This window comes from Cherax quadricarinatus, chromosome 26 (assembly GCF_038502225.1).
Source record: "Cherax quadricarinatus isolate ZL_2023a chromosome 26, ASM3850222v1, whole genome shotgun sequence".
NCBI classification, from domain to species: Eukaryota; Metazoa; Arthropoda; class Malacostraca; order Decapoda; family Parastacidae; genus Cherax; species Cherax quadricarinatus.
The window spans coordinates 22,781,699-22,801,150 of record NC_091317.1 but is presented as its reverse complement, the minus strand read 5'-3'; the positions used below and the strand labels follow the sequence as shown (position 1 = coordinate 22,801,150).

General features: G+C 40.4%; 1 protein-coding gene across 2 annotated transcripts in view; it reads right to left on the bottom strand.

Annotated features, from left to right (window-relative positions):
• Positions 1-2,399: 2,399 nt before the first annotated feature.
• LOC128691660 (segmentation protein Runt) overlaps positions 2,400-19,452 on the bottom strand; it is a 113,489-nt gene continuing 96,436 nt past the window's right edge. For both annotated transcript variants that reach the window (XM_053780506.2, XM_053780507.2), the window contains exons 3-5: positions 17,260-17,391; positions 8,561-8,770; positions 2,400-5,899 (exon numbers count right to left, since the gene is read on the bottom strand). In XM_053780506.2, the coding sequence (XP_053636481.1) occupies positions 5,508-5,899; positions 8,561-8,770; positions 17,260-17,391 (734 nt within the window). In that variant the 3' untranslated portion in view covers positions 2,400-5,507. The remainder of the gene's footprint in view (positions 5,900-8,560; positions 8,771-17,259; positions 17,392-19,452) is intronic.

The window sequence follows — 19,452 nt, the reverse complement described above, 5'->3', positions numbered from 1 at the left end:
AAGGATGTAGGGTAGAACGCAAGTGTTTTGGTGTAGCATCTCTGGCTTCAGAGGTTCTCAGAAGTAAGAATTTAATTTTCCAGGCCTTAACTACGTTTGTTTGGGTAACCTCTTCTTTCTCGCCATAGGGTCGCTCGTCATGAACATTCTTAGGTTTCTCCTCTCTCTTTCTCTCTATAGCCCGATATGATTGCTTCTTAATTTGTCTTATTTTTTTTTTTTGGTCGAAATTGCAATTTGTCTCTAATGAAATATAATTATTTTTCGTTGCCCAGTAAAAATCTGATTACAGTCTACCCTTTCTTCCATTAATAATAATAATAATAATAATAATAATAATGATATTATTATTTTTATTATTATTATTGCTGTTATTATTATTATTATTATTATTATTATTATTATTATTATTATTATTATTATTATTATTATTATTATCATCATCATCAAAGTGGATTTTCTCTCTACCTCTGTAACAACTGTTAAAAAATTTATTGTCGAAATTCTTTTACAGAATCATTATAAATCGCTTTTTTCTCTTCATTCAGCGCCTCTATGTTAACGAGACACGTTATATGGTTTATGTTATTTTCTTAATGTTGCTTCGTCTATCAAGGACTCGCGGTTCTCACCTTGTGGGCGAAACGTCTTCTCGATATAATGTTATAACCCGCATATTGTGTCTTATTAACATACTTCTACCTGGAGAGTGTTTCCTCATGTGTTCCTAAAATTTCAGATGTGATTAATAAAAAAAACAGAGTAAGCTTGTTATTTAAATCCCTTTCTCCTGTTAAATACACAGCAAAGTTGTGTATTTAACAACAAAGTGTCACGGTGGGCAAAACGCCGTTAAATAATTAACATATTCTGTCCCTCTTTAATTCACCCTTCGTCAGGTACCGCCATCTACTATCAACCAGTAACTTTTATGGAGGTTTTCTTTACTTTGTTGGGAAATTCGCGTTTTAAAAGCACTTCAGTTTTTTTCCCCTTGATCTGTAGTCCTCTGCGTTGTCTTCAATTTTTTTTTTAAAAGTTTTCCCAGCTTGACAGATATAATAGGCGTTTTAACGTGCTTCATCGTTCACTTTTTCCGTGTACTGGTGTGGGTTTAAGTACTCAGCGCGGAATGCTTGATAATTCCTCGATTATGTAACCCCCGAGTCTCTACTCAGGTTGTTGCTGCACCTATAACAAGCTTGAACGGGTTTATATCTATGCTGCTGTAATATGTAAAGTAAAAGGACACAAGTGCAACTAATGTGACATTTTATTGTGGCAACGTTTCGCTCTCCATTAGTTGCACTTGTGTCCTTTTACTTTACATCTATGCTGCTGGCAGCACCTCAGGTTGCCTATTTCCAGTTTAAAATGTCAATTATTTTGTGTTCTGCTTAACGTCAGTTTGTAAACACTTCGTTTCCCCAAACCACATTTTTTTAGGTTATATTAGAGTGAATAAAACTATAAAATGTTTTTTTTTTTACTCCGAGCATGCAAATTAGAAAAACTTTGCTACGATACGTCTGGCAACCAGGTTTTAATTTTTTTAAACCCAGGAGATGTGCGTTCTCTGGTGAATTTTTGTGCACATTGGCCACCAGGTGGTCCGGGTAAATCTGAATCGCTCAAATCTGAACGTTGATCACACTTGGTAAGCTATAAACTGCTGCTGATTATTAGGTTTACGACACACGGGTTTAGGTACATCCGCACATCAGTCAGGTTTTTTAGCTTTGTGAATCATTATATTCAGAGAGAAGCGCTAAACACGAAGGGATTATACAGCACCTGGGACTCGGGAGGTAATCAGAATTAACATGAAGCTCTGGAGTTAGGTTAGCTCCAGTTCCATGGAACAAGAGCTCTTCAGCATCAAAGGCCCCCCCCATTGAAAGGATAGTGAAGATTAAACAACGTATGACTTTGCTAGAATGTCTAAGATTAAATACACAATACTCACAGCAGTGTTAACCAACTACCTTCATGTTCCTTCACAACTATTGTAAAAAAAATAAAAAATAAAAATAAATCATGTATAAATTTCTTGATTAAACTTTATTTAATCAAAATTAAATTTTCAAAAACATTTGACGCAGCTGTGGCCAAGTTTTACTATTTTATACATAGTAATGATCTCTCACAGGCGGTATTATGCTCAGCTTATCACATCATTAAACACAAGGGGGAGCGCTAAAGAGTAGGGGCCATACAGCGCTGGGGAGAATATTGACGCTTGATCCAAGGATAGAGTGTACTTACAACTCTCTGTCTTAAGAAACCATCACTTGCATCAAGGCCACTAATTTTTTTTTAGCAGAAAATGTATTAAAGTTTCGAGAATGGCCTCACCTCTGGCCAGACTACGGATGATGAAAAATACAAAATAATCAATATAGTTTTAAACATTTATTGTATACAATTATTTACAATGTGTACGGGGAGAGGGGGGGGATATATACGCTGCCGGTACTCATGCTGCCAGGCGTACGACACACCACTGCCAGTCGTATGACCCTTCACTGCCAGATGTATGACACATCATTGTCCCCCCACATATGCGTCACGCTGCCGGGTTTATAAGGTACCATTGCCAGGCATGTAAGTCTGCTGAGCATATGACACATCACTGCCAGGCGCATGATGCACTACTGCCAGGGGTATGACCCATCAATAACAGGCGTATGACACGTCACAGGAAAGCATATGATGCACAACTGCCTGACATGCGAATCACGCTACCAGGCGTATGATGCACAACTGCCTGACATGCGAATCACGCTACCAGGCGTATGACCCAACACTGCTAGGCTTATGATGCAACTGCCAGACGTATGAGTAAGGCTGTAGTTGTATGACACATCATTGCCAGGCACATGATCTAGGCTGCCAGGCTTAGGAATATGATACATACTGATATATATAGTATGCTGTCAAAAATGACACAAGATACCAAAATGCCCTGCCAGGTGTGTAACTCGCACTGTCGCATGTGTAACATATGTCATGTGTGAAAAAGGTCATATATGTGGCACAGCTTACACAAAACGAAGCTGTTAGACATTTGTCATAGAACCATGTTTATACATATGGCATAACTGCCAGTTGACGCCTGTGAGATGGGTGGTCATACACATGACAAAGCAGTTACAAGCCTCTCATACGTGGGACATGACATGTCAGTGACTTACCAATCATAAGCATAGCACTTCTGTCATGCGCATGATACGCCTGTCAAACATGTGGCATATTTGTGATGTATGACAACACTTGTCATATATATGACATTCATGTCATACACGTGACACAACTGTCACACACATGACCCTTTTAGTTCACGTGATACACCTGTCATATGCATAACACAGTCATCCATGTGACACACCTGTCTTACACATGGCAAACCTGTCATCCATGACACATCTGTCATATGTATAACACACTTGTCATACATATAACACATCGTCATCTACAGCTCCTGGGTTTGTTAAAGTACAAAACCACTCTTGATTTTTTTCATGAAAATTGAGAGGGTGATGGGTGTGGGAGGGATGGTATCGAGAGCTCTGAAATAAATAAACATAAATCCTAATTTCCTGTTGTTTATATACAAAAACTGAAGACCAACAGTGAAGAGTGACTTAGACAACACATGGCATACATATATACAACAAGTGCAGCGCCTGGACCCCCTGTATTCTGACACTCACACTTGAGGCTCTGATTAAACGAAGAGGTCATAACTTTACTGAAATCTAATTGGCTCTCGCTAGTTTCCAGCCGGAATTCAGCCAATCCCTGACCTGATTTAGAACGGGAAAATTTGTTTGGCAAATCAGAAGCCAGGAGCCATAACCGAGAAATGTTGTTGAGCCAATTAGCGGCAAATTGTGTCTCGTTGCAGGTGATAAACTAAATCATTGCCAGGGCTTTTATGGGAGATAATTTGGAGAGGACCTCAAGCCAGGTCTCAGGGTACAGGCGGAGCAGATTCTACACGCAAGAACACCGACATCTTTCCTTAGTGGTGAAAAAACCTACCCAACATAAAGGTGATATAGCCTTCATACCCTGTAGTGCTCAGAATGTACCACTGCTTCTCTCAGTGTCTCTCGTGACGGACAGTTATTGACAACCATGCACACGAGTCCATCATAGGTCGTATTTGTACCACGAGACTGAGAGACTCAAAAGATGTGCGACACTGAACAGATGAACGGAAATTTTGGTGGTGCCTGCAGTGGTGCATCACAGTGCTTCCCACACACACATATGCACACCCACACACACACATGCACACACACACACACACACACACACACATGCACATACACACACACATGCACACACACACACACACACACACACACACACGCACACACACACACACACACACACACACACACACACACACACACACACACACACACACACACACACACACACACACACACACATTCTCACACGTACAGTACACACATCTCTCACTCATCTAATGCTTTATCACAAGAGTTGGCTTCCCTCGTCCACCTATGTGGAGTTCATCTTAATCTCCCGTAGTCACAATGTTTCCAGTTTTTCATGTAAATTCCTCGAATCACTAAAACGTCTTAAGTGGAGAACTTTTCTTATATCCTCTTACGTTACTGTTTTACTTGCTTTGAAATGTCGTACCTTTTCCTTCTTCACTGCTTAAGAAATCACTGCGATGCGGGCAAGAGAACATTTTCAGTTTTAACTGGGGAGTTGGGAGTCTTTGGGTTTCTTATCCCTGAAGTAGAAAACACAAATGTTCCTCCTCGGTATTCAGTGTGTATGTTTGGCACTGGCTGCTGGCCTACACCAACGAGATGATTGTCTGGAGGCTGCAGGAGCCAGATGGTGAGGAGAGATGGCTTGTGATCTCAAGCAGCCAAGCCTTCTGCAACAACTTCGATACCTCTTCTTCCAGAGGAACTTCCGCCTCTCCCCCCCTTTTTCCCCAGCTACGCGTTCACGCACAAACGGCGCTATATAAACATATGCTCTGAAATACTGTACACACACACGTATGCGTGCTTGAATAAAGGGGCAGCGTTTTCAGTGAATCCTTATTCGTTTTTTATCAACACGACTTGGAGAGATAAGAACTCTGAACACCTCAACAACCATACTTGTCTTCTGGTGTTCGGAATCTCTTGACAACTTCGTAGTTGTGTGTGGTCTGAGTCTCTCGTGGTGTGGGACCCCGGGAAGAGGGGGCGACCAAGACCATTTTCACTTGCCAAATTCACTTATTAAGTCACTCACTGGATTCTTCATCAACGTCATCTCTAACCTTTAGTCTTTCTCTTACAAGGCAACGGGCCAGTTGCGACTCTTAAGACGTTTGCAATAAATGCTTCTCTCGTTGAAGGATCGGACTTCAAAAAGGCCTCCAGAGCGGTCATCTTCGGGTATCGCTGGCTGCAATGCCAGGTCACCACGCCAGAGACTGGATTTAATGTCTGCTAGGAGGCCAGGTCTCAGTACGGCCTCCACACCTTGATCTCCGGGCTGCGGTCACTGGAAGGCTTGACGGGCTGGAAGGAGGACTCGCGGGACGGGAAGTTGGTCTTCGCTCCCCCCAGTGACCGAGGGATAGAGAAGGCGCTAAGACCTCCCAGAGGAGCAAGAGGCGGAGGCCGAATACTGCTACAGCTGCTGCTGTTGCCGTTGGTGCTACTGCTACTGGTGCTACCATTGTTGGTTCCGTTGCTACTGGAGCTGTTGGCGCTGCTGGTGGGGGTGGTGGAGGCAGAGACTGCTGTTGGAGAGGAAGAGGGAGAGCCTGGGGTGGCGTGGGAGGCGTGGTGAAGAAGCGACGTACAGGGGCCTCCTGACTCACACCCACGACACCGTAAACACCGAGAATCACCTGAAGAAGAAAATCAACATCAGAACTTTGTGCACAAACTACAAACATCAACAACAACAACAAAATGAAGGGCATGAATAATATATGATATAAATTAAAATATCAGACCAGGAAGTCAACCTACGCAAGAAAAATAATGTAACTAGCCTGGAGTTTTACGGCTCACTCGCCACGGGTTCAAACCTCATCCGTTCCGTGGTTTGTAGGGTATTCCCAATGAGAAGCAGAAGTTTTTATAGGCAATTAGAGGGTATTACACTAAAACATATTAAATAATACAGGTCAGTGTCACGAAGACGGCCTCAGAGCTGAGCCGAAATTTTCACAAACACATTATTTTCTGCCTTGTCTATATGTGGGTTCATTGATTTTATAAGTAAAAAAATGAGCGTCATTAAAGCAAGGATTTTCAACCTTCTAATAGGTATTTTTCTTTATATTTTGCTAGAAAATAAATACAGTTCTTCGAGTAGAAACTCTACCGTTTTCTTCATGCTGTAACACCTAAGATGAATTGAAACGGCTGTGCAAACCTGCCAGCCTCAGACAACAATAACAAGGTTGATCAGTGCTGGAGAGAGACAAGAACCTCAAATACAAACCATCGTTATAAAAATAAAATATAAGAAATAGGTAATGGAATAAAAGACTTGTAATGTGTAGAATATAAAATTATAAGTAATATATCACTGTCTTCGCATATCATCACTGCAGTGAACTGAAAAACTCACTGGTTAGTGAAACATCTCCAGGAAAATATATCCAGGTGTCGCACATGTATCTAATTCCTCATCAAAGAAACAGAACATTAAACAGTTGACAAAGATAAATGAAAGAAAATTCAGACTGCCGCCAACAGTTTGTAGAGAGAGAGAAAAAGGCCGAAAATTTAACAGAGAAACGACAGAGAAATCCGTCAAGACACTGATAAAATGGTACAAGTAATTAAAAACCAACTGAAAACTGATGAAGAATCGTATGCTACAGACTTATCAATATTCTGAAATTACGTTTTTTCCCGCAGTTTAAAATTAATATTTTTCATATGTTCTTAAATTAAAAAATGAACGTAAACAGGTGAAAAATAGACGACATAAGTGAGATGGGTTGGATCTGAGTGCGTTATCAAAGGTTAGGTAAGGTTATCAAAGGTTAGGTAAGGTTATCAAAGGTTAGGTAGGGTTATCAATGGTTAGGTAAGGTTATCAAAGGTTAGGTAAGGTTATCAAAGGTTAGGTAAGGTTATCAAAGGTTAGGTAAGGTTATCAAAGGTTAGGTAAGGTTATCAAAGGTTAGGTAAGGTTATCAAAGGTTAGATAAGGTTATCAAAGGTTAGGTAAGGTTATCAAAGGTTAGGTAAGGTTATCAAAGGTTAGGTAAGGTTATGAAAGGTTAGATAAGGTTATCAAAAGTTAGATAAGGTTATCAAAGGTTATTTGGTAGTAGTGAAAATTGGGTAGGGCAAATTTTTGTTAGTTAGTTTGGGTTTGAGAAGGACCTGCCTAGTATGGGCCAATAGATCTGTTGAGGTGTTCATATGTTAATATCTCCTATCAGTTGGTAAGACACATGTGCAGCGGTTACGTATCTATATTTCGAAACGTTTCGCCCACACAGTAGGTTTCTTCAGTCGAGTACAGAAGAGCTAGCAGCAGCCGTTAATAATTCCTTGATTCATAGATCTCAGACCGCGCCTCCTATATTAAAAGAAACATTATTGAAAAAAGTAAGAAGTGCAAAGTGTAAGTGTGAGATGAATGTAAGTAGAAGTTAGTAAAATTTTCCTGTGCCCTTACGTGTTTACGAGACAGTCAGAAAAAGACGACCCATCTTGACAGAGTGCAAAACGTCTGACAGGCCTCTCTTACACACTCGTATGACAGGCTTCTCTTACACACTCATATGACAGGCCTCTGTTACACACTCGTATGACATGCCTTTGTTACACACTCGTATGACATGCCTCTCTTACACACTCGTATGACATGCCTCTGTTACACACTCGTATGACATGCCTCTGTTACACACTCGTATGACATGCCTCTCTTACACATTTTCACAATAATAATTTTTTTAACTTTAAATATATTTTATTTTTGGGAGAGACTAATTTATTTTTAAAATGTTTAATTTATTTTTTAAGAAGTCTATTTTAAAACAGACAGTTACAAAATTGACCTTTAAAAAAAGTAATAAATATAATTCAGATTTTTACTACTTAACCAATAATATTTACGAAAATAATCCTAAAGGAATATTCTATATTAATAATTTTCTGAATATAGTTTAGACACTGATAAACAACAGTATCAGTATTATCACAACAATTATTGTTATTGTAATTATCATGTGTGATGATTAAGTAACGTCAGGTGAGTAACACAGACGAAAGAGATAGATTCGACACCAGAAAAGACCGAAGCCAATCAAATGAATCCAACGATTCCAGGATTAGTCAAACTAATAAGACGAATCAGAGAATAATTAAACGAATCCGAGAGTAATTATATGAATCGGAGACTAATTAAACGAATCCATGACCAATTCAACGAATTTGATGCCGATTAAGGGAAAGCAAGACCTATTAAACGAACCTGAGAGCAGTTAAACCAATTTTAGACCAATTAAACGAAGAGAGAAAATGAGAGAAATGCTACGTACCGGAGAGAAGCGATCTCGTTGATTCTGAGTTGGTTATGCTTGCCAGGGCGTGGGTGTGGGCGGGGCTGTGGGTGGGCAGAGAGGGCAAGGAATGGGCGGAGAGGCTGCTGAGGGCGGTGCCTGGTAGATGAGAGCCACCCACGCCCATACCCAGGCCGCCCACCAGGCCGGAGGCGCCGCGCCACGCATCCAGCCAACCATTGCCGCCCACTGTGGGAGAGAGAGAAAATACAATGAGTGAGGGGTAACGTACATAATACATTGATTTGTGTCGATGGATACAATGCACTATTTTGGGGTCGGTCGATAGACAAAATACACTATTGTGGCTCGATAGACTCAATACACTATTGTGGGTCGATAGACACAATACACTATTGTAGGTCGATAGACACAATTCACTATTTTGGGTGGATAGATAGAATTCACTATTTTGGGTCGATAGACACAATACACTATTGTGAGTCGATAGACACAATACACTATTGTGGGTCGATAGACACAATTCACTATTTTGGGTCGATAGATACAATACACTATTGTGGGTCGATAGACACAATACACTGCTCAATGCGAGTAGACACAATACACTGATTTTTAAATCGACAGGATTAAATTCGCTGATCCAAGTAAATAGAGTCACAATACAGTGGAGAGAAATGGTAGAAAATACCGACGTGATGGGACGAGACATAACAGTAGGCAAACCTTCCGCTGAACGTTTCGCCCTCTCTTCTTTCGTGGGTTCAGGTACTTAAAGTTCTCAAGATCTTATTTCACGTTGAGTCGTGTACAGGGATTTAGGTCGACTGCCACACAATACAGGGATTTAGGTCGATAGACACGCAATATAGGGATTTAGGTCGACTGCCACACAATACATTGATTTAGGCCGACTGTCACACAATACAGGGATTTAGGTCGACTGCCACACAATACAGGGATTTAGGTCGACTGCCACACAATACATTGATTTAGGTCGATAGACACACAATACATTGATTTAGGTCGAGAGACACACATTATAGGGATTTAGGTCGATTGATAAACAATACAGGGATTTAGGTCGACTGCCACACAATACAGGGATTTAGGTCGACTGCCACACAATACAGGGATTTAGGTCGATAGACACACAATACATTGATTTAGGTCGAGAGACACACATTATAGGGATTTAGGTCGACTGATACACAATACAGGGATTTAGGTCGACTGCCACACAATACAGGGATTTAGGTCGATAGACACACAATACATTGATTTAGGTCGAGAGACACACATTATAGGGATTTAGGTCGACTGATACACAATACAGGGATTTAGATCGACTGCCACACAATACAGGAATTTAGGTTGATAGACACACAAGACAGAGATTTAGGTCAACGAAAATAAAACAGGGATTCACACCGACATAGATTTAGATCAAAAGACAGAATACATTGATTAATGTCAACAAAGTGCTCACGTAGCCAGGCAGATGAGACTGACACGGTGTATTATAGATCATGTATTGTGTGATGTATTATGTGATCCTTTACCCACTACATTTCGTCCATACAGTGGGATTTATCAAGTCGTACAGGTATTTTATATCTTTTATCTCCAGAGCGGATTATGGTAAATTAGACACGTGTACAGAATTTGGGTATCTTTAATGAGGAAACGTTTCGCCACACAGTGGTTTCATCAGTCCATGAAAAGGAGAATGGTGAAGAACAGGAGGAGTTTGAGGTAATCAGTCCCTCAGCCTTGTCTCTAATTTACCAACATGTGTCTAATTTACCAACTTGTCGGTTCTCTGAACCATTCAGGTGCAGAGCGGATAATGCCAGGTTGAGAGAAGGACTGTGTCAAAATTAAGACGAGAGGATGATAATCTGATTGAGAGGACGATAATGTACACAGTTTGGTTGAGAGGGAAAAAATATATACAGTCTGGTTGAAAGGACAATAATACACAGTCTGGTTGAGAGAGAGAGGGGGGAGAGAGAGGGAGAGAGAGAGAGAGAGAGAGAGAGAGAGAGAGAGAGAGAGAGAGAGAGAGAGAGAGAGAGAGAGAGAGAGAGAGAGAGAGAGAGAGAGAGAGAGAGAGAGAGAGAGTTAAAATGAAACAAACCACTATTTTCTCCATGTCGACGGACAGGTTGAGAGGGATACATGCTACATACTGTCAAGTTGAGAGGGATACATGCTACATACTGTCAGGTTGAGAGGGATACATGCTACATACTGTCAAGCTGAGAGGGATACATGCCACATACTGTCAAGCTGAGAGGGATACATGCTACATACTGTCAAGCTGAGAGGGATACATGCTACATACTATCAAGCTGAGAGGGATACATGCTACATACTTGACGCCTCACTACAGTAATGTTTATGTTGTGGTATCATCGCGTGATATTGATGTTAAAGTAATGTTATTAATACTAGTGTAGTATAATGAATGTTAGCGTAATGTTATTGATATCAACGTAATGTTATTATTATGTAAGTGTAGTGTTATTAATATTGATGCAATATTATTAATGTTAGTGTAACGTAATTAAGGTTAATGTTGTTAATGTTAAGAGTAACATTTTTGTTTGTGTAATGGTATTATGTTAATGTCAGTGTAGCTGTAACATTGCTATTGTCTTCGCTAATTTCGGCTATTATGATCATATACGCTATTACAGCACTAGTAATAACGGCAGTAATAATACTAATAACAGCAGTAATAGTAATCAGAGCAGTAGCAATGTAAGTAATAACAGTAATAACAATAGTAATAATAGTAGCAGCAATAACAGTAATAATAGCAGTAGTAGCAACAGTAACAGTAATAATATAACAGTGGTATCATTTATCCCTTCTTTATTCCATTATAATCAACCATCACTGTTCGCACAAATCTCTGAAAGACCGTAATTCCGTCATCACTTGCTCGACAAGTATCACCACAACTTGACTTCCAGTAACTACTACTCGCCGCCGCAATTAATATCTCGCTATCTACACAACCACCAAGGAGATTATACTGACGCTAGTATAGCGAGAATGTTGAAAATGTTAACCATCAAAGACTACGCGTGTTGGGGCAACTGTATTAAAATCAGTTGAATCATTGAGATGCTTTGTCAGGCGTTGTTGTTGTTTTTTGTGTGTGGATTTTTTTTCAGCGTTTGAGGTTAGTCAGTGTTGAAATTGTTGCATTGTTATTGATTTAGGGTTTTTTATCTTTAGGATAATAACGTTGAATCATATTTCATCTAGAGAACAAAATAAAGCATATGCAGTAAGGGTGGAAAATGACGACCTGCAAAGGTAGAAATTACGACTATGTAATAAGATCTTTAGACATTTGTTGTCTCGCGTCTTTCAAGGCAGGAGGGTCGTCAGAGCTAGAAAAATGTACTGAGGACATTTACTGTCCGCATAGAATTGATAAAAAAAAATTCTGGGAACACTTCTGTTCACTTGAAATTACTTTCATGAACGCAGAATCTGATCAACTTCACATGGAAAAAAATATTTGAGGTGTCAGGTCATCACTGTGCACATTGCATAACACCTTACTGGAGTAAGAGATACGATAGACAGTGAAGAATAATCCCAGTAAAAAAAGAAAAAAGTAGGGGCGCCATATACACAACTGAAGAACACTGCGTCAACATCCGTGGTCCAAGCTTAACCTGCTATCAGCAAATATTAGAACTACTGCCTAAATTAAGTAGGACTGAGCACCTGCTCAAAGTGTGTGCGTGTGTATTCACTTAGTTGTGGTTGTTGGGGTCGATTCACAGCTCCTGGCCCCGCCTCTTCAACTGGCCGCTACTCAGTCACTCTTCCCGCTCCGTGGGCTTTATCATACCTCTTCTTAAAGCTATGAATGGATCCTGCCTCCAGTACATCGCTTCCCAAACTATTCCACTTCCTGACTACTCTGTGACTGAAGACATACCTCCTAACATCTCTGTGATTCATCTGAGTCTTCAAGTTCCAACTGTGTCCCCTTGTTGCTGTGTCTCATCTCTGGAACATTCTGTCTCTTTCCACCTTGTCAATTTCTCTCAGTATTTTATATGTCGTTATCATGTCCCCCCTATATTTCCTGTCCTCCAGTGTGTGTGTGTTTTACCAGACTGACATATGTATGCAAACCTTCGGATAGCCAGCAGCAACCAGCCTCGTTGAATAGACAGTCAACAAATATATAAGTTGACCTGAGAGGATAGAAGGACCCTGGAAACCTATCGCAGAGATGTCACAGGTCGGTAATAGAGTGATCGAGCAGTTATGGATTTCGTTTTCTTAATATTTTCTGAAGGATACCATGCTGAAGAAAGACTTCTGAAGCAAGGAACCAGAGCTCTACCTCTCTCCTTCTCTGTAAAGTCTATAGTAATTACCACCCATTCTCCAGGCGCTATTTGACCCCTTATAGGTTTAGCGCTTCCTCATGATCATAATCTGAGAGGATGCATCGAGACAGAGGTAGATAGGTAGGTAGATAGATAGATAGATAGATAGATAGATAGATAGATAAATAGAGAGAGAGAGAGATAGATAGATAGAGAGAGAGAGAGAGAGAGAGAGAGAGAGAGAGAGAGAGAGAGAGAGAGAGAGAGAGAGAGAGAGAGAGAGAGAGAGAGAGAGAGAGAGACAGACAGACAGACAGACAGAGACAGAGACAGAGAGAGAGAGAGAGAGAGAGAGAGAGACAGACAGACAGACAGAGAGAGAGAGAGAGAGAGAGAGAGAGAGAGAGAGAGAGAGAGAGAGAGAGAGAGAGAGAGAGGGCTAATTTAAATTAATAATGAAAAATTCAGGTGACTGTACAAGGTACAGTGAGGTCCATCTAAAAGGTATAGTAAGGGCCACCTACTAGGTACAGTGAGGACAACCTACAAGGTATAGTAAGGCTCACTTACAAGGTATAGTGAGGACAACCTACAAGGTATAGTAAGGGCCACCTACTAGGTACAGTGAGGACAACCTACAAGGTATAGTAAGGCTCACTTACAAGGTATAGTGAGGACAACCTACAAGGTATAGTAAGGGCCACCTACTAAGTACAGTGAGGACAACCTACAAGGTATAGTAAGGTCCACTTACAAGGTATAGTGAGGACAACCTACAAGGTATAGTAAGGTCCACTTACAAGGTATAGTGAGGACAACCTACAAGGTATAGTAAGGGCCACCTACTAGGTACAGTGAGGACAACCTACAAGGTATAGTAAGGGCCACCTACCAGGTATAGTGTGGACAACCTACAAGGTATAGTAAGGTCCACTTACAAGGTATAGTGAGGACAACCTACAAGGTATAGTAAGGCCCACTTACAAGGTATAGTGAGGACAACCTACAAGGTATAGTAAGGCCCACTTACAAGGTATAGTGAGGACAACCTACAAGGTATAGTAAGGTCCACTTACAAGGTATAGTGAGGACAACCTACAAGGTATAGTAAGGCCCACTTACAAGGTATAGTGAGGACAACCTACAAGGTATAGTAAGGGCCACCTACTAGGTACAGTGAGGACAACCTACAAGGTATAGTAAGGTCCACTTACAAGGTATAGTGAGGACAACCTACAAGGTATAGTAAGGGCCACCTACTAGGTACAGTGAGGACAACCTACAAGGTATAGTAAGGGCCACCTACCAGGTATAGTGTGGACAACCTACAAGGTATAGTAAGGTCCACTTACAAGGTATAGTGAGGACAACCTACAAGGTATAGTAAGGGCCACCTACTAGGTATAGTGAGGACAACCTACAAGGTATAGTAAGGTCCACTTACAAGGTATAGTGAGGACAACCTACAAGGTATAGTAAGGGCCACCTACTAGGTATAGTGAGGACAACCTACAAGGTATAGTAAGGGCCACCTACTAGGTATAGTGAGGACAATCTACAATGTATAGTAAGGACCACCTACCAGGTATAGTGAGGACCACCTACAAGGTATAGTAAGGTCCACCTACAAGGTATAGTAAGGTCTACCTACAAGGTATAGTGAGGACCACCTACAAGGTATAGAGAGGACCACCTACAAGGTATAGAGAGGACAAACTACAAGGTATAGTAAGGACCACTTACAAGGTATAGTGAGGACAACCTACAAGGTATAGTAAGGACCACTTACAAGGTATAGTGAGGACAACCTACAAGGTATAATAAGGACCACCTACCAGGTATAGTGAGGACCACCTACCAGGTATAGTAAGGACCACTTACAAGGTATAGTGAGGACAACCTACAAGGTATAGTAAGGACCACCTACCAGGTATAGTGAGGACCACCTACCAGGTATAGTAAGGACCACTTACAAGGTATAGTGAGGACCACCTACAAGGTATAGTAAGGACCACCTACAAGGTATAGTGAGGACAACCTTCAAGGTAATAGTAAGGACCACCTACAAGGTATAGTGAGGACCACCTACAAGGTATAGTGAGGACCACCTACAGGATATCGTGAGGACAACCTACAAGGTATAGTGAGGTCCCCCATGCCACATAATGCATTATCTTTTTCAATAAGTAAGGACTCAAAAGGATAAGGAAAGGTTAATCTGGGTTCAACAGGATAAAACAAGGTTTATCAGGGTTCAGCAGGGTGAAACAAGGTTGGGATTCCTAAACCCTGAAGCATGTTTTCAGAGGCCTTGTCCACTAGGAAGCCTAGTTGATAAAGGCTTGATCAACTATGCTGCTACAGCTGGCTGCACGCATTCCAACAAATGCAAAATAACCTGGCTGGTCAGGAATTGGCTTGAAGAGCTAATCCATTTCCTTCTTGAAGACAGCAATGGATCTGTTGGTAATCCCCATATGTATGATGGGAGGCTGTTGAAAGGCCTTAGGTCTCCTACACTTATTGTGTTATCTCTTAGTGTACTCACAGGGTCCCTGCTTTTCAGTCTGGGGAATACTGCACCATCTGCCGAGCCTCATGCTTTCGCAGGGAGTCATTTCTGTGTGTTGATTTGGGACCAATCCTTCATGGTGTAAATTATAAAGTATCTTTCTCGCCTGCATTCTAGGAAGCACAGGCCTTGGGACTTCAAATATTCCCAATAATTTAGGTATTTGACTGAAGTTAATTGTGTAATAAGCCTATCCGTACATTTTCTAGGCCTTCAATTTCGCCTGCCTTAAAAGGGGCTGACAGTGTATAGCAGTATTCCGGTCTAGAGAGAACAAGTGACTCAGGGGACTACCAAAGGCTTGGTATCCAGTTTTTACTGATATAATGGTATTCTACTTCCGAGAATGTGGGCGAGAAGCATATTCCATGAGCTCTTAAGAAATTCTTTTCTCGTGATGTGATAGGTAGGTCATCTCTTGTATTGAAGATTCCGGTTGTTATGATTCTTGAACATTGGATCCTCTGACATTATCGCTCGTAACTCCATGTTAGTTTCTCGCTCTGTGTTAGAATTAGTTATTTATTTCGTTCTAGCTTTTATTTTCTCAAATTTTCCATAACGGAATAGTTGAAATTTGTCTTTATTGAACATCATGTAGTCTTCCGAGGTCACCGGAAGACTTGGCTTATATCCCCTTGGAGATTTGCAGTGTCCTACAAGGATGCAATTCTCGTGCAAATTCTAGTATCGCTGCAATGACTTATGTCCCTGTTTATCCTGGATATGATGATGAGGATAAGGATAGGGGTGAGTACTTCCTCACAGCGTGGCAGCCTCTGACTTAACTCTGTTTACTATTACTCTTTCCGTCTCTGCTTGTTAGAAAGTTGAAAACCCATCTGATCATTCTTCCAGTTATACCTTTAACATGCGTTTTCGCGCACTGTTACGCCATGATCACGTTCGTCGAAGGCTTACCTACCTGGAGGGTGTTCCAGGGGTCATCGCCCCACGCGGCCCAGTCCTTGACCAGGTCCCAGTGGATCAGGGCAAAGTCTCTGTATACAACCTCTGCATTGTGTCTTCTTGTAGACCTTAGACCATGTGATGGTCTAATAGTTGCATGAAGAATGAGTGAACTTTTCTAAGCTCAAACTGCTCTGGGTTGTGCAGTTTTTGCAGATTCAACAGGGGTGAGGCAAGGTTCAACCGGGGTTCACGTGGGGAAAGTAAGGATCAATAAGGTTCAACGATATTCAGCGATATTTAACACTGGGTCAACAAGATTCGACAGGAGCTGAAAAAGGGTTCAACAGGTACTTAACTAGGGTTCAATAGAAACTGAACCAGGATTCAACAGGAACTGAACCAGTTTTTCAATAGGAGCTGAACCAGGGTTCAACAGGAACTGAACCAGATTTCAATAAGACCTGAACCAGGGTTCAACAGGAACTTAACCAAATTTTCTATAGGAACTGAACCAGGGTTCAACAGGAACCCAACCAGATTTTAACAAGAACTGAACCAGGGTTCAACAGGAACTGAACCAGATTTTCAATAGGAACTGAGCCAGGGCTCAACAGGAATTAAACCAGATTTCAATAAGACCTGAACCAGGGTTCAACAGGAACTTAACCAAATTTTCTATAGGAACTGAACCAGGGTTCAACAGGAACCCAACCAGATTTTAACAAGAACTGAACCAGGGTTCAACAGGAACTGAACCAGATTTTCAATAGGAACTGAGCCAGGGCTCAACAGGAATTAAACCAGATTTCAATAAGAAATGAACCAGGGTTCAACAGGAACTAAACCAGGGTTCAATAGGTACTCACCTCTGGCTAGCTCCAAGGCCTTGGTGTGCGCTAGGGGGTTGAAGGCTGTGAGTCCCAGGTTGTATCCCAGCGCTGAGAGGTGCGAGTCCAGCCACGGGTGATAACCCAAGTGGAAACCCCACCCAGGGTGACCTGGGGAGACGAGAGGGGAGATTAGCTGCCCTGCTGACGGGGAAGAGGTTAGGGCTATGTTGACGGGGGGAGAGGAGAGGTTGGTTACTATGTTGACGGGGGAGAGGAAGGGATTGTAGAGGAAGAGTTTGAAGGGGTTGAGGAAAGGATTGAAGGGATTAAGGATGTGGGACTGTCAATGAATTATTTCATTTAAACACAATCCATTAGTATATACACGTGAAGCGCTAAACTCGTATGGGTCATTCAAGGCCAAGAGTGTTGGAGGCTCGATCCTCCGTTCAATAATGTGAAGAGCAGGCAAGGAAGTAGAATATGAAAAGAGGAAGAGAAAGATTGCAGAGGAAAGACAAGAATCCAGGAGGAAGGATGACAAAGGAAGGAAGAAAGAGGAGTGAAAGAGAAATAGAGAGAAAAAAATGAAAGAATGAAAGATGAATGAAAGAGGAAGAAGGAAAACGAAAGAAAGAGGAAGAAAAAAAGGAAAAAGAGAGATGGAAAAAGGGAGAAGTTAAGAAGGAAAACAGGAATCAAAGTGATAACGGTAAACAGGTGATAATTGTAACTGGAGATAACAGAAATAAGAGGAAATTCTTGGGCATGATGATGAGTGAAAATGAGGTAATGTGATGAAGGTGAAAAAGAGGAAACAAAGAAAAACAATGACTAAAGAATGTTAGCTTATTCATGACGCATGTTTATGCGGATATTTATGTGTACGAGAATGTTTATGTTAATGAATATGTTAATGAGTATGTTACCGAGTATGTTACCGAGTATGTTACCGAGTATGTTACCGAGTATGTTACCGAGTATGTTACCGAGTATGTTAATGAGTATGCTAATGAGTATGCTAATGAGAATGTTAATGAGTATGTTAACGAGTGTGTTAATGAGTATGTTCATGAATATGTTAATGAGTACGTTAATGAGTATGTTAATGAGTATGTTAATGAGTAAGGTAATGAGTATGTTAATGAGTATGTCAATGAATATGTCAATGGATATGTTAATGAGTATATTAATGAATATATTAATGAATGTGTTAATGAATATGTTAATGAGTATGTTAATGAGTATGTTAATGAGTATGTTAATGAGTAAGGTAATGAGTATGTTAATGAGTATGTCAATGAGTAAGTCAATGAATATGTCAATGAATATGTCAATGGATATGTTAATGAGTATGTTAATGAGTATGTTAATGAACATTTTAACGAGTATGTTAATGAACATTTTAACGAGTATGGTAATGAATATGTTAATGAATATGCTAAAGGATATGTTAATGAGAGTAAGTACGTAATGAGTAAGGTAATGTATTAATGAGTATGTCAATGAGTAAGTCAATGAATATGTCAATGGATATGTTAATGAGTATGTTAATGAGTATGTTAATGAGTATGTTAATGAACATTTTAACGAGTATGTTAATGAACATTTTAACGAGTATGGTAATGAATATGTTAATGAATATGCTAAAGGATATGTTAATGAGTATGTTAATGAGTACGTTAATGAGTAAGGTAATGAGTATGTTAATGAGTATGTCAATGAGTAAGTCAATGAATATGTCAATGTATATGTCAATGGATATGTTAATGAGTATGTTAATGAGTATGTTAATGAATATGTTAATGAATATATTAATGAATATATTAATGAATGTGTTAATGAATATGTTAATGAGTATGTTAATGAACATTTTAACGAGTATGTTAATGAACATTTTAACGAGTATGGTAATGAATATGTTAATGAATATGCTAAAGGATATGTTAATGAGTACAATAATGAGTATGTTAGTATGTTAATGAGTATGTTCATGAACATTTTCATGGCACTTAATCAAGCTTATTGTGAGTAAATATAATCCTGCGTGGCAAAATATATACATTCATACACATGGGTATGTATCTATAAACATTCAGAAAAAATACACTCCAGGAAAATCAGACTCTTAAACTAACACACGTACACACGTACACACGTACACACACACACACACACACACACACACACACACACACACACACACACACACACACACACACACACACA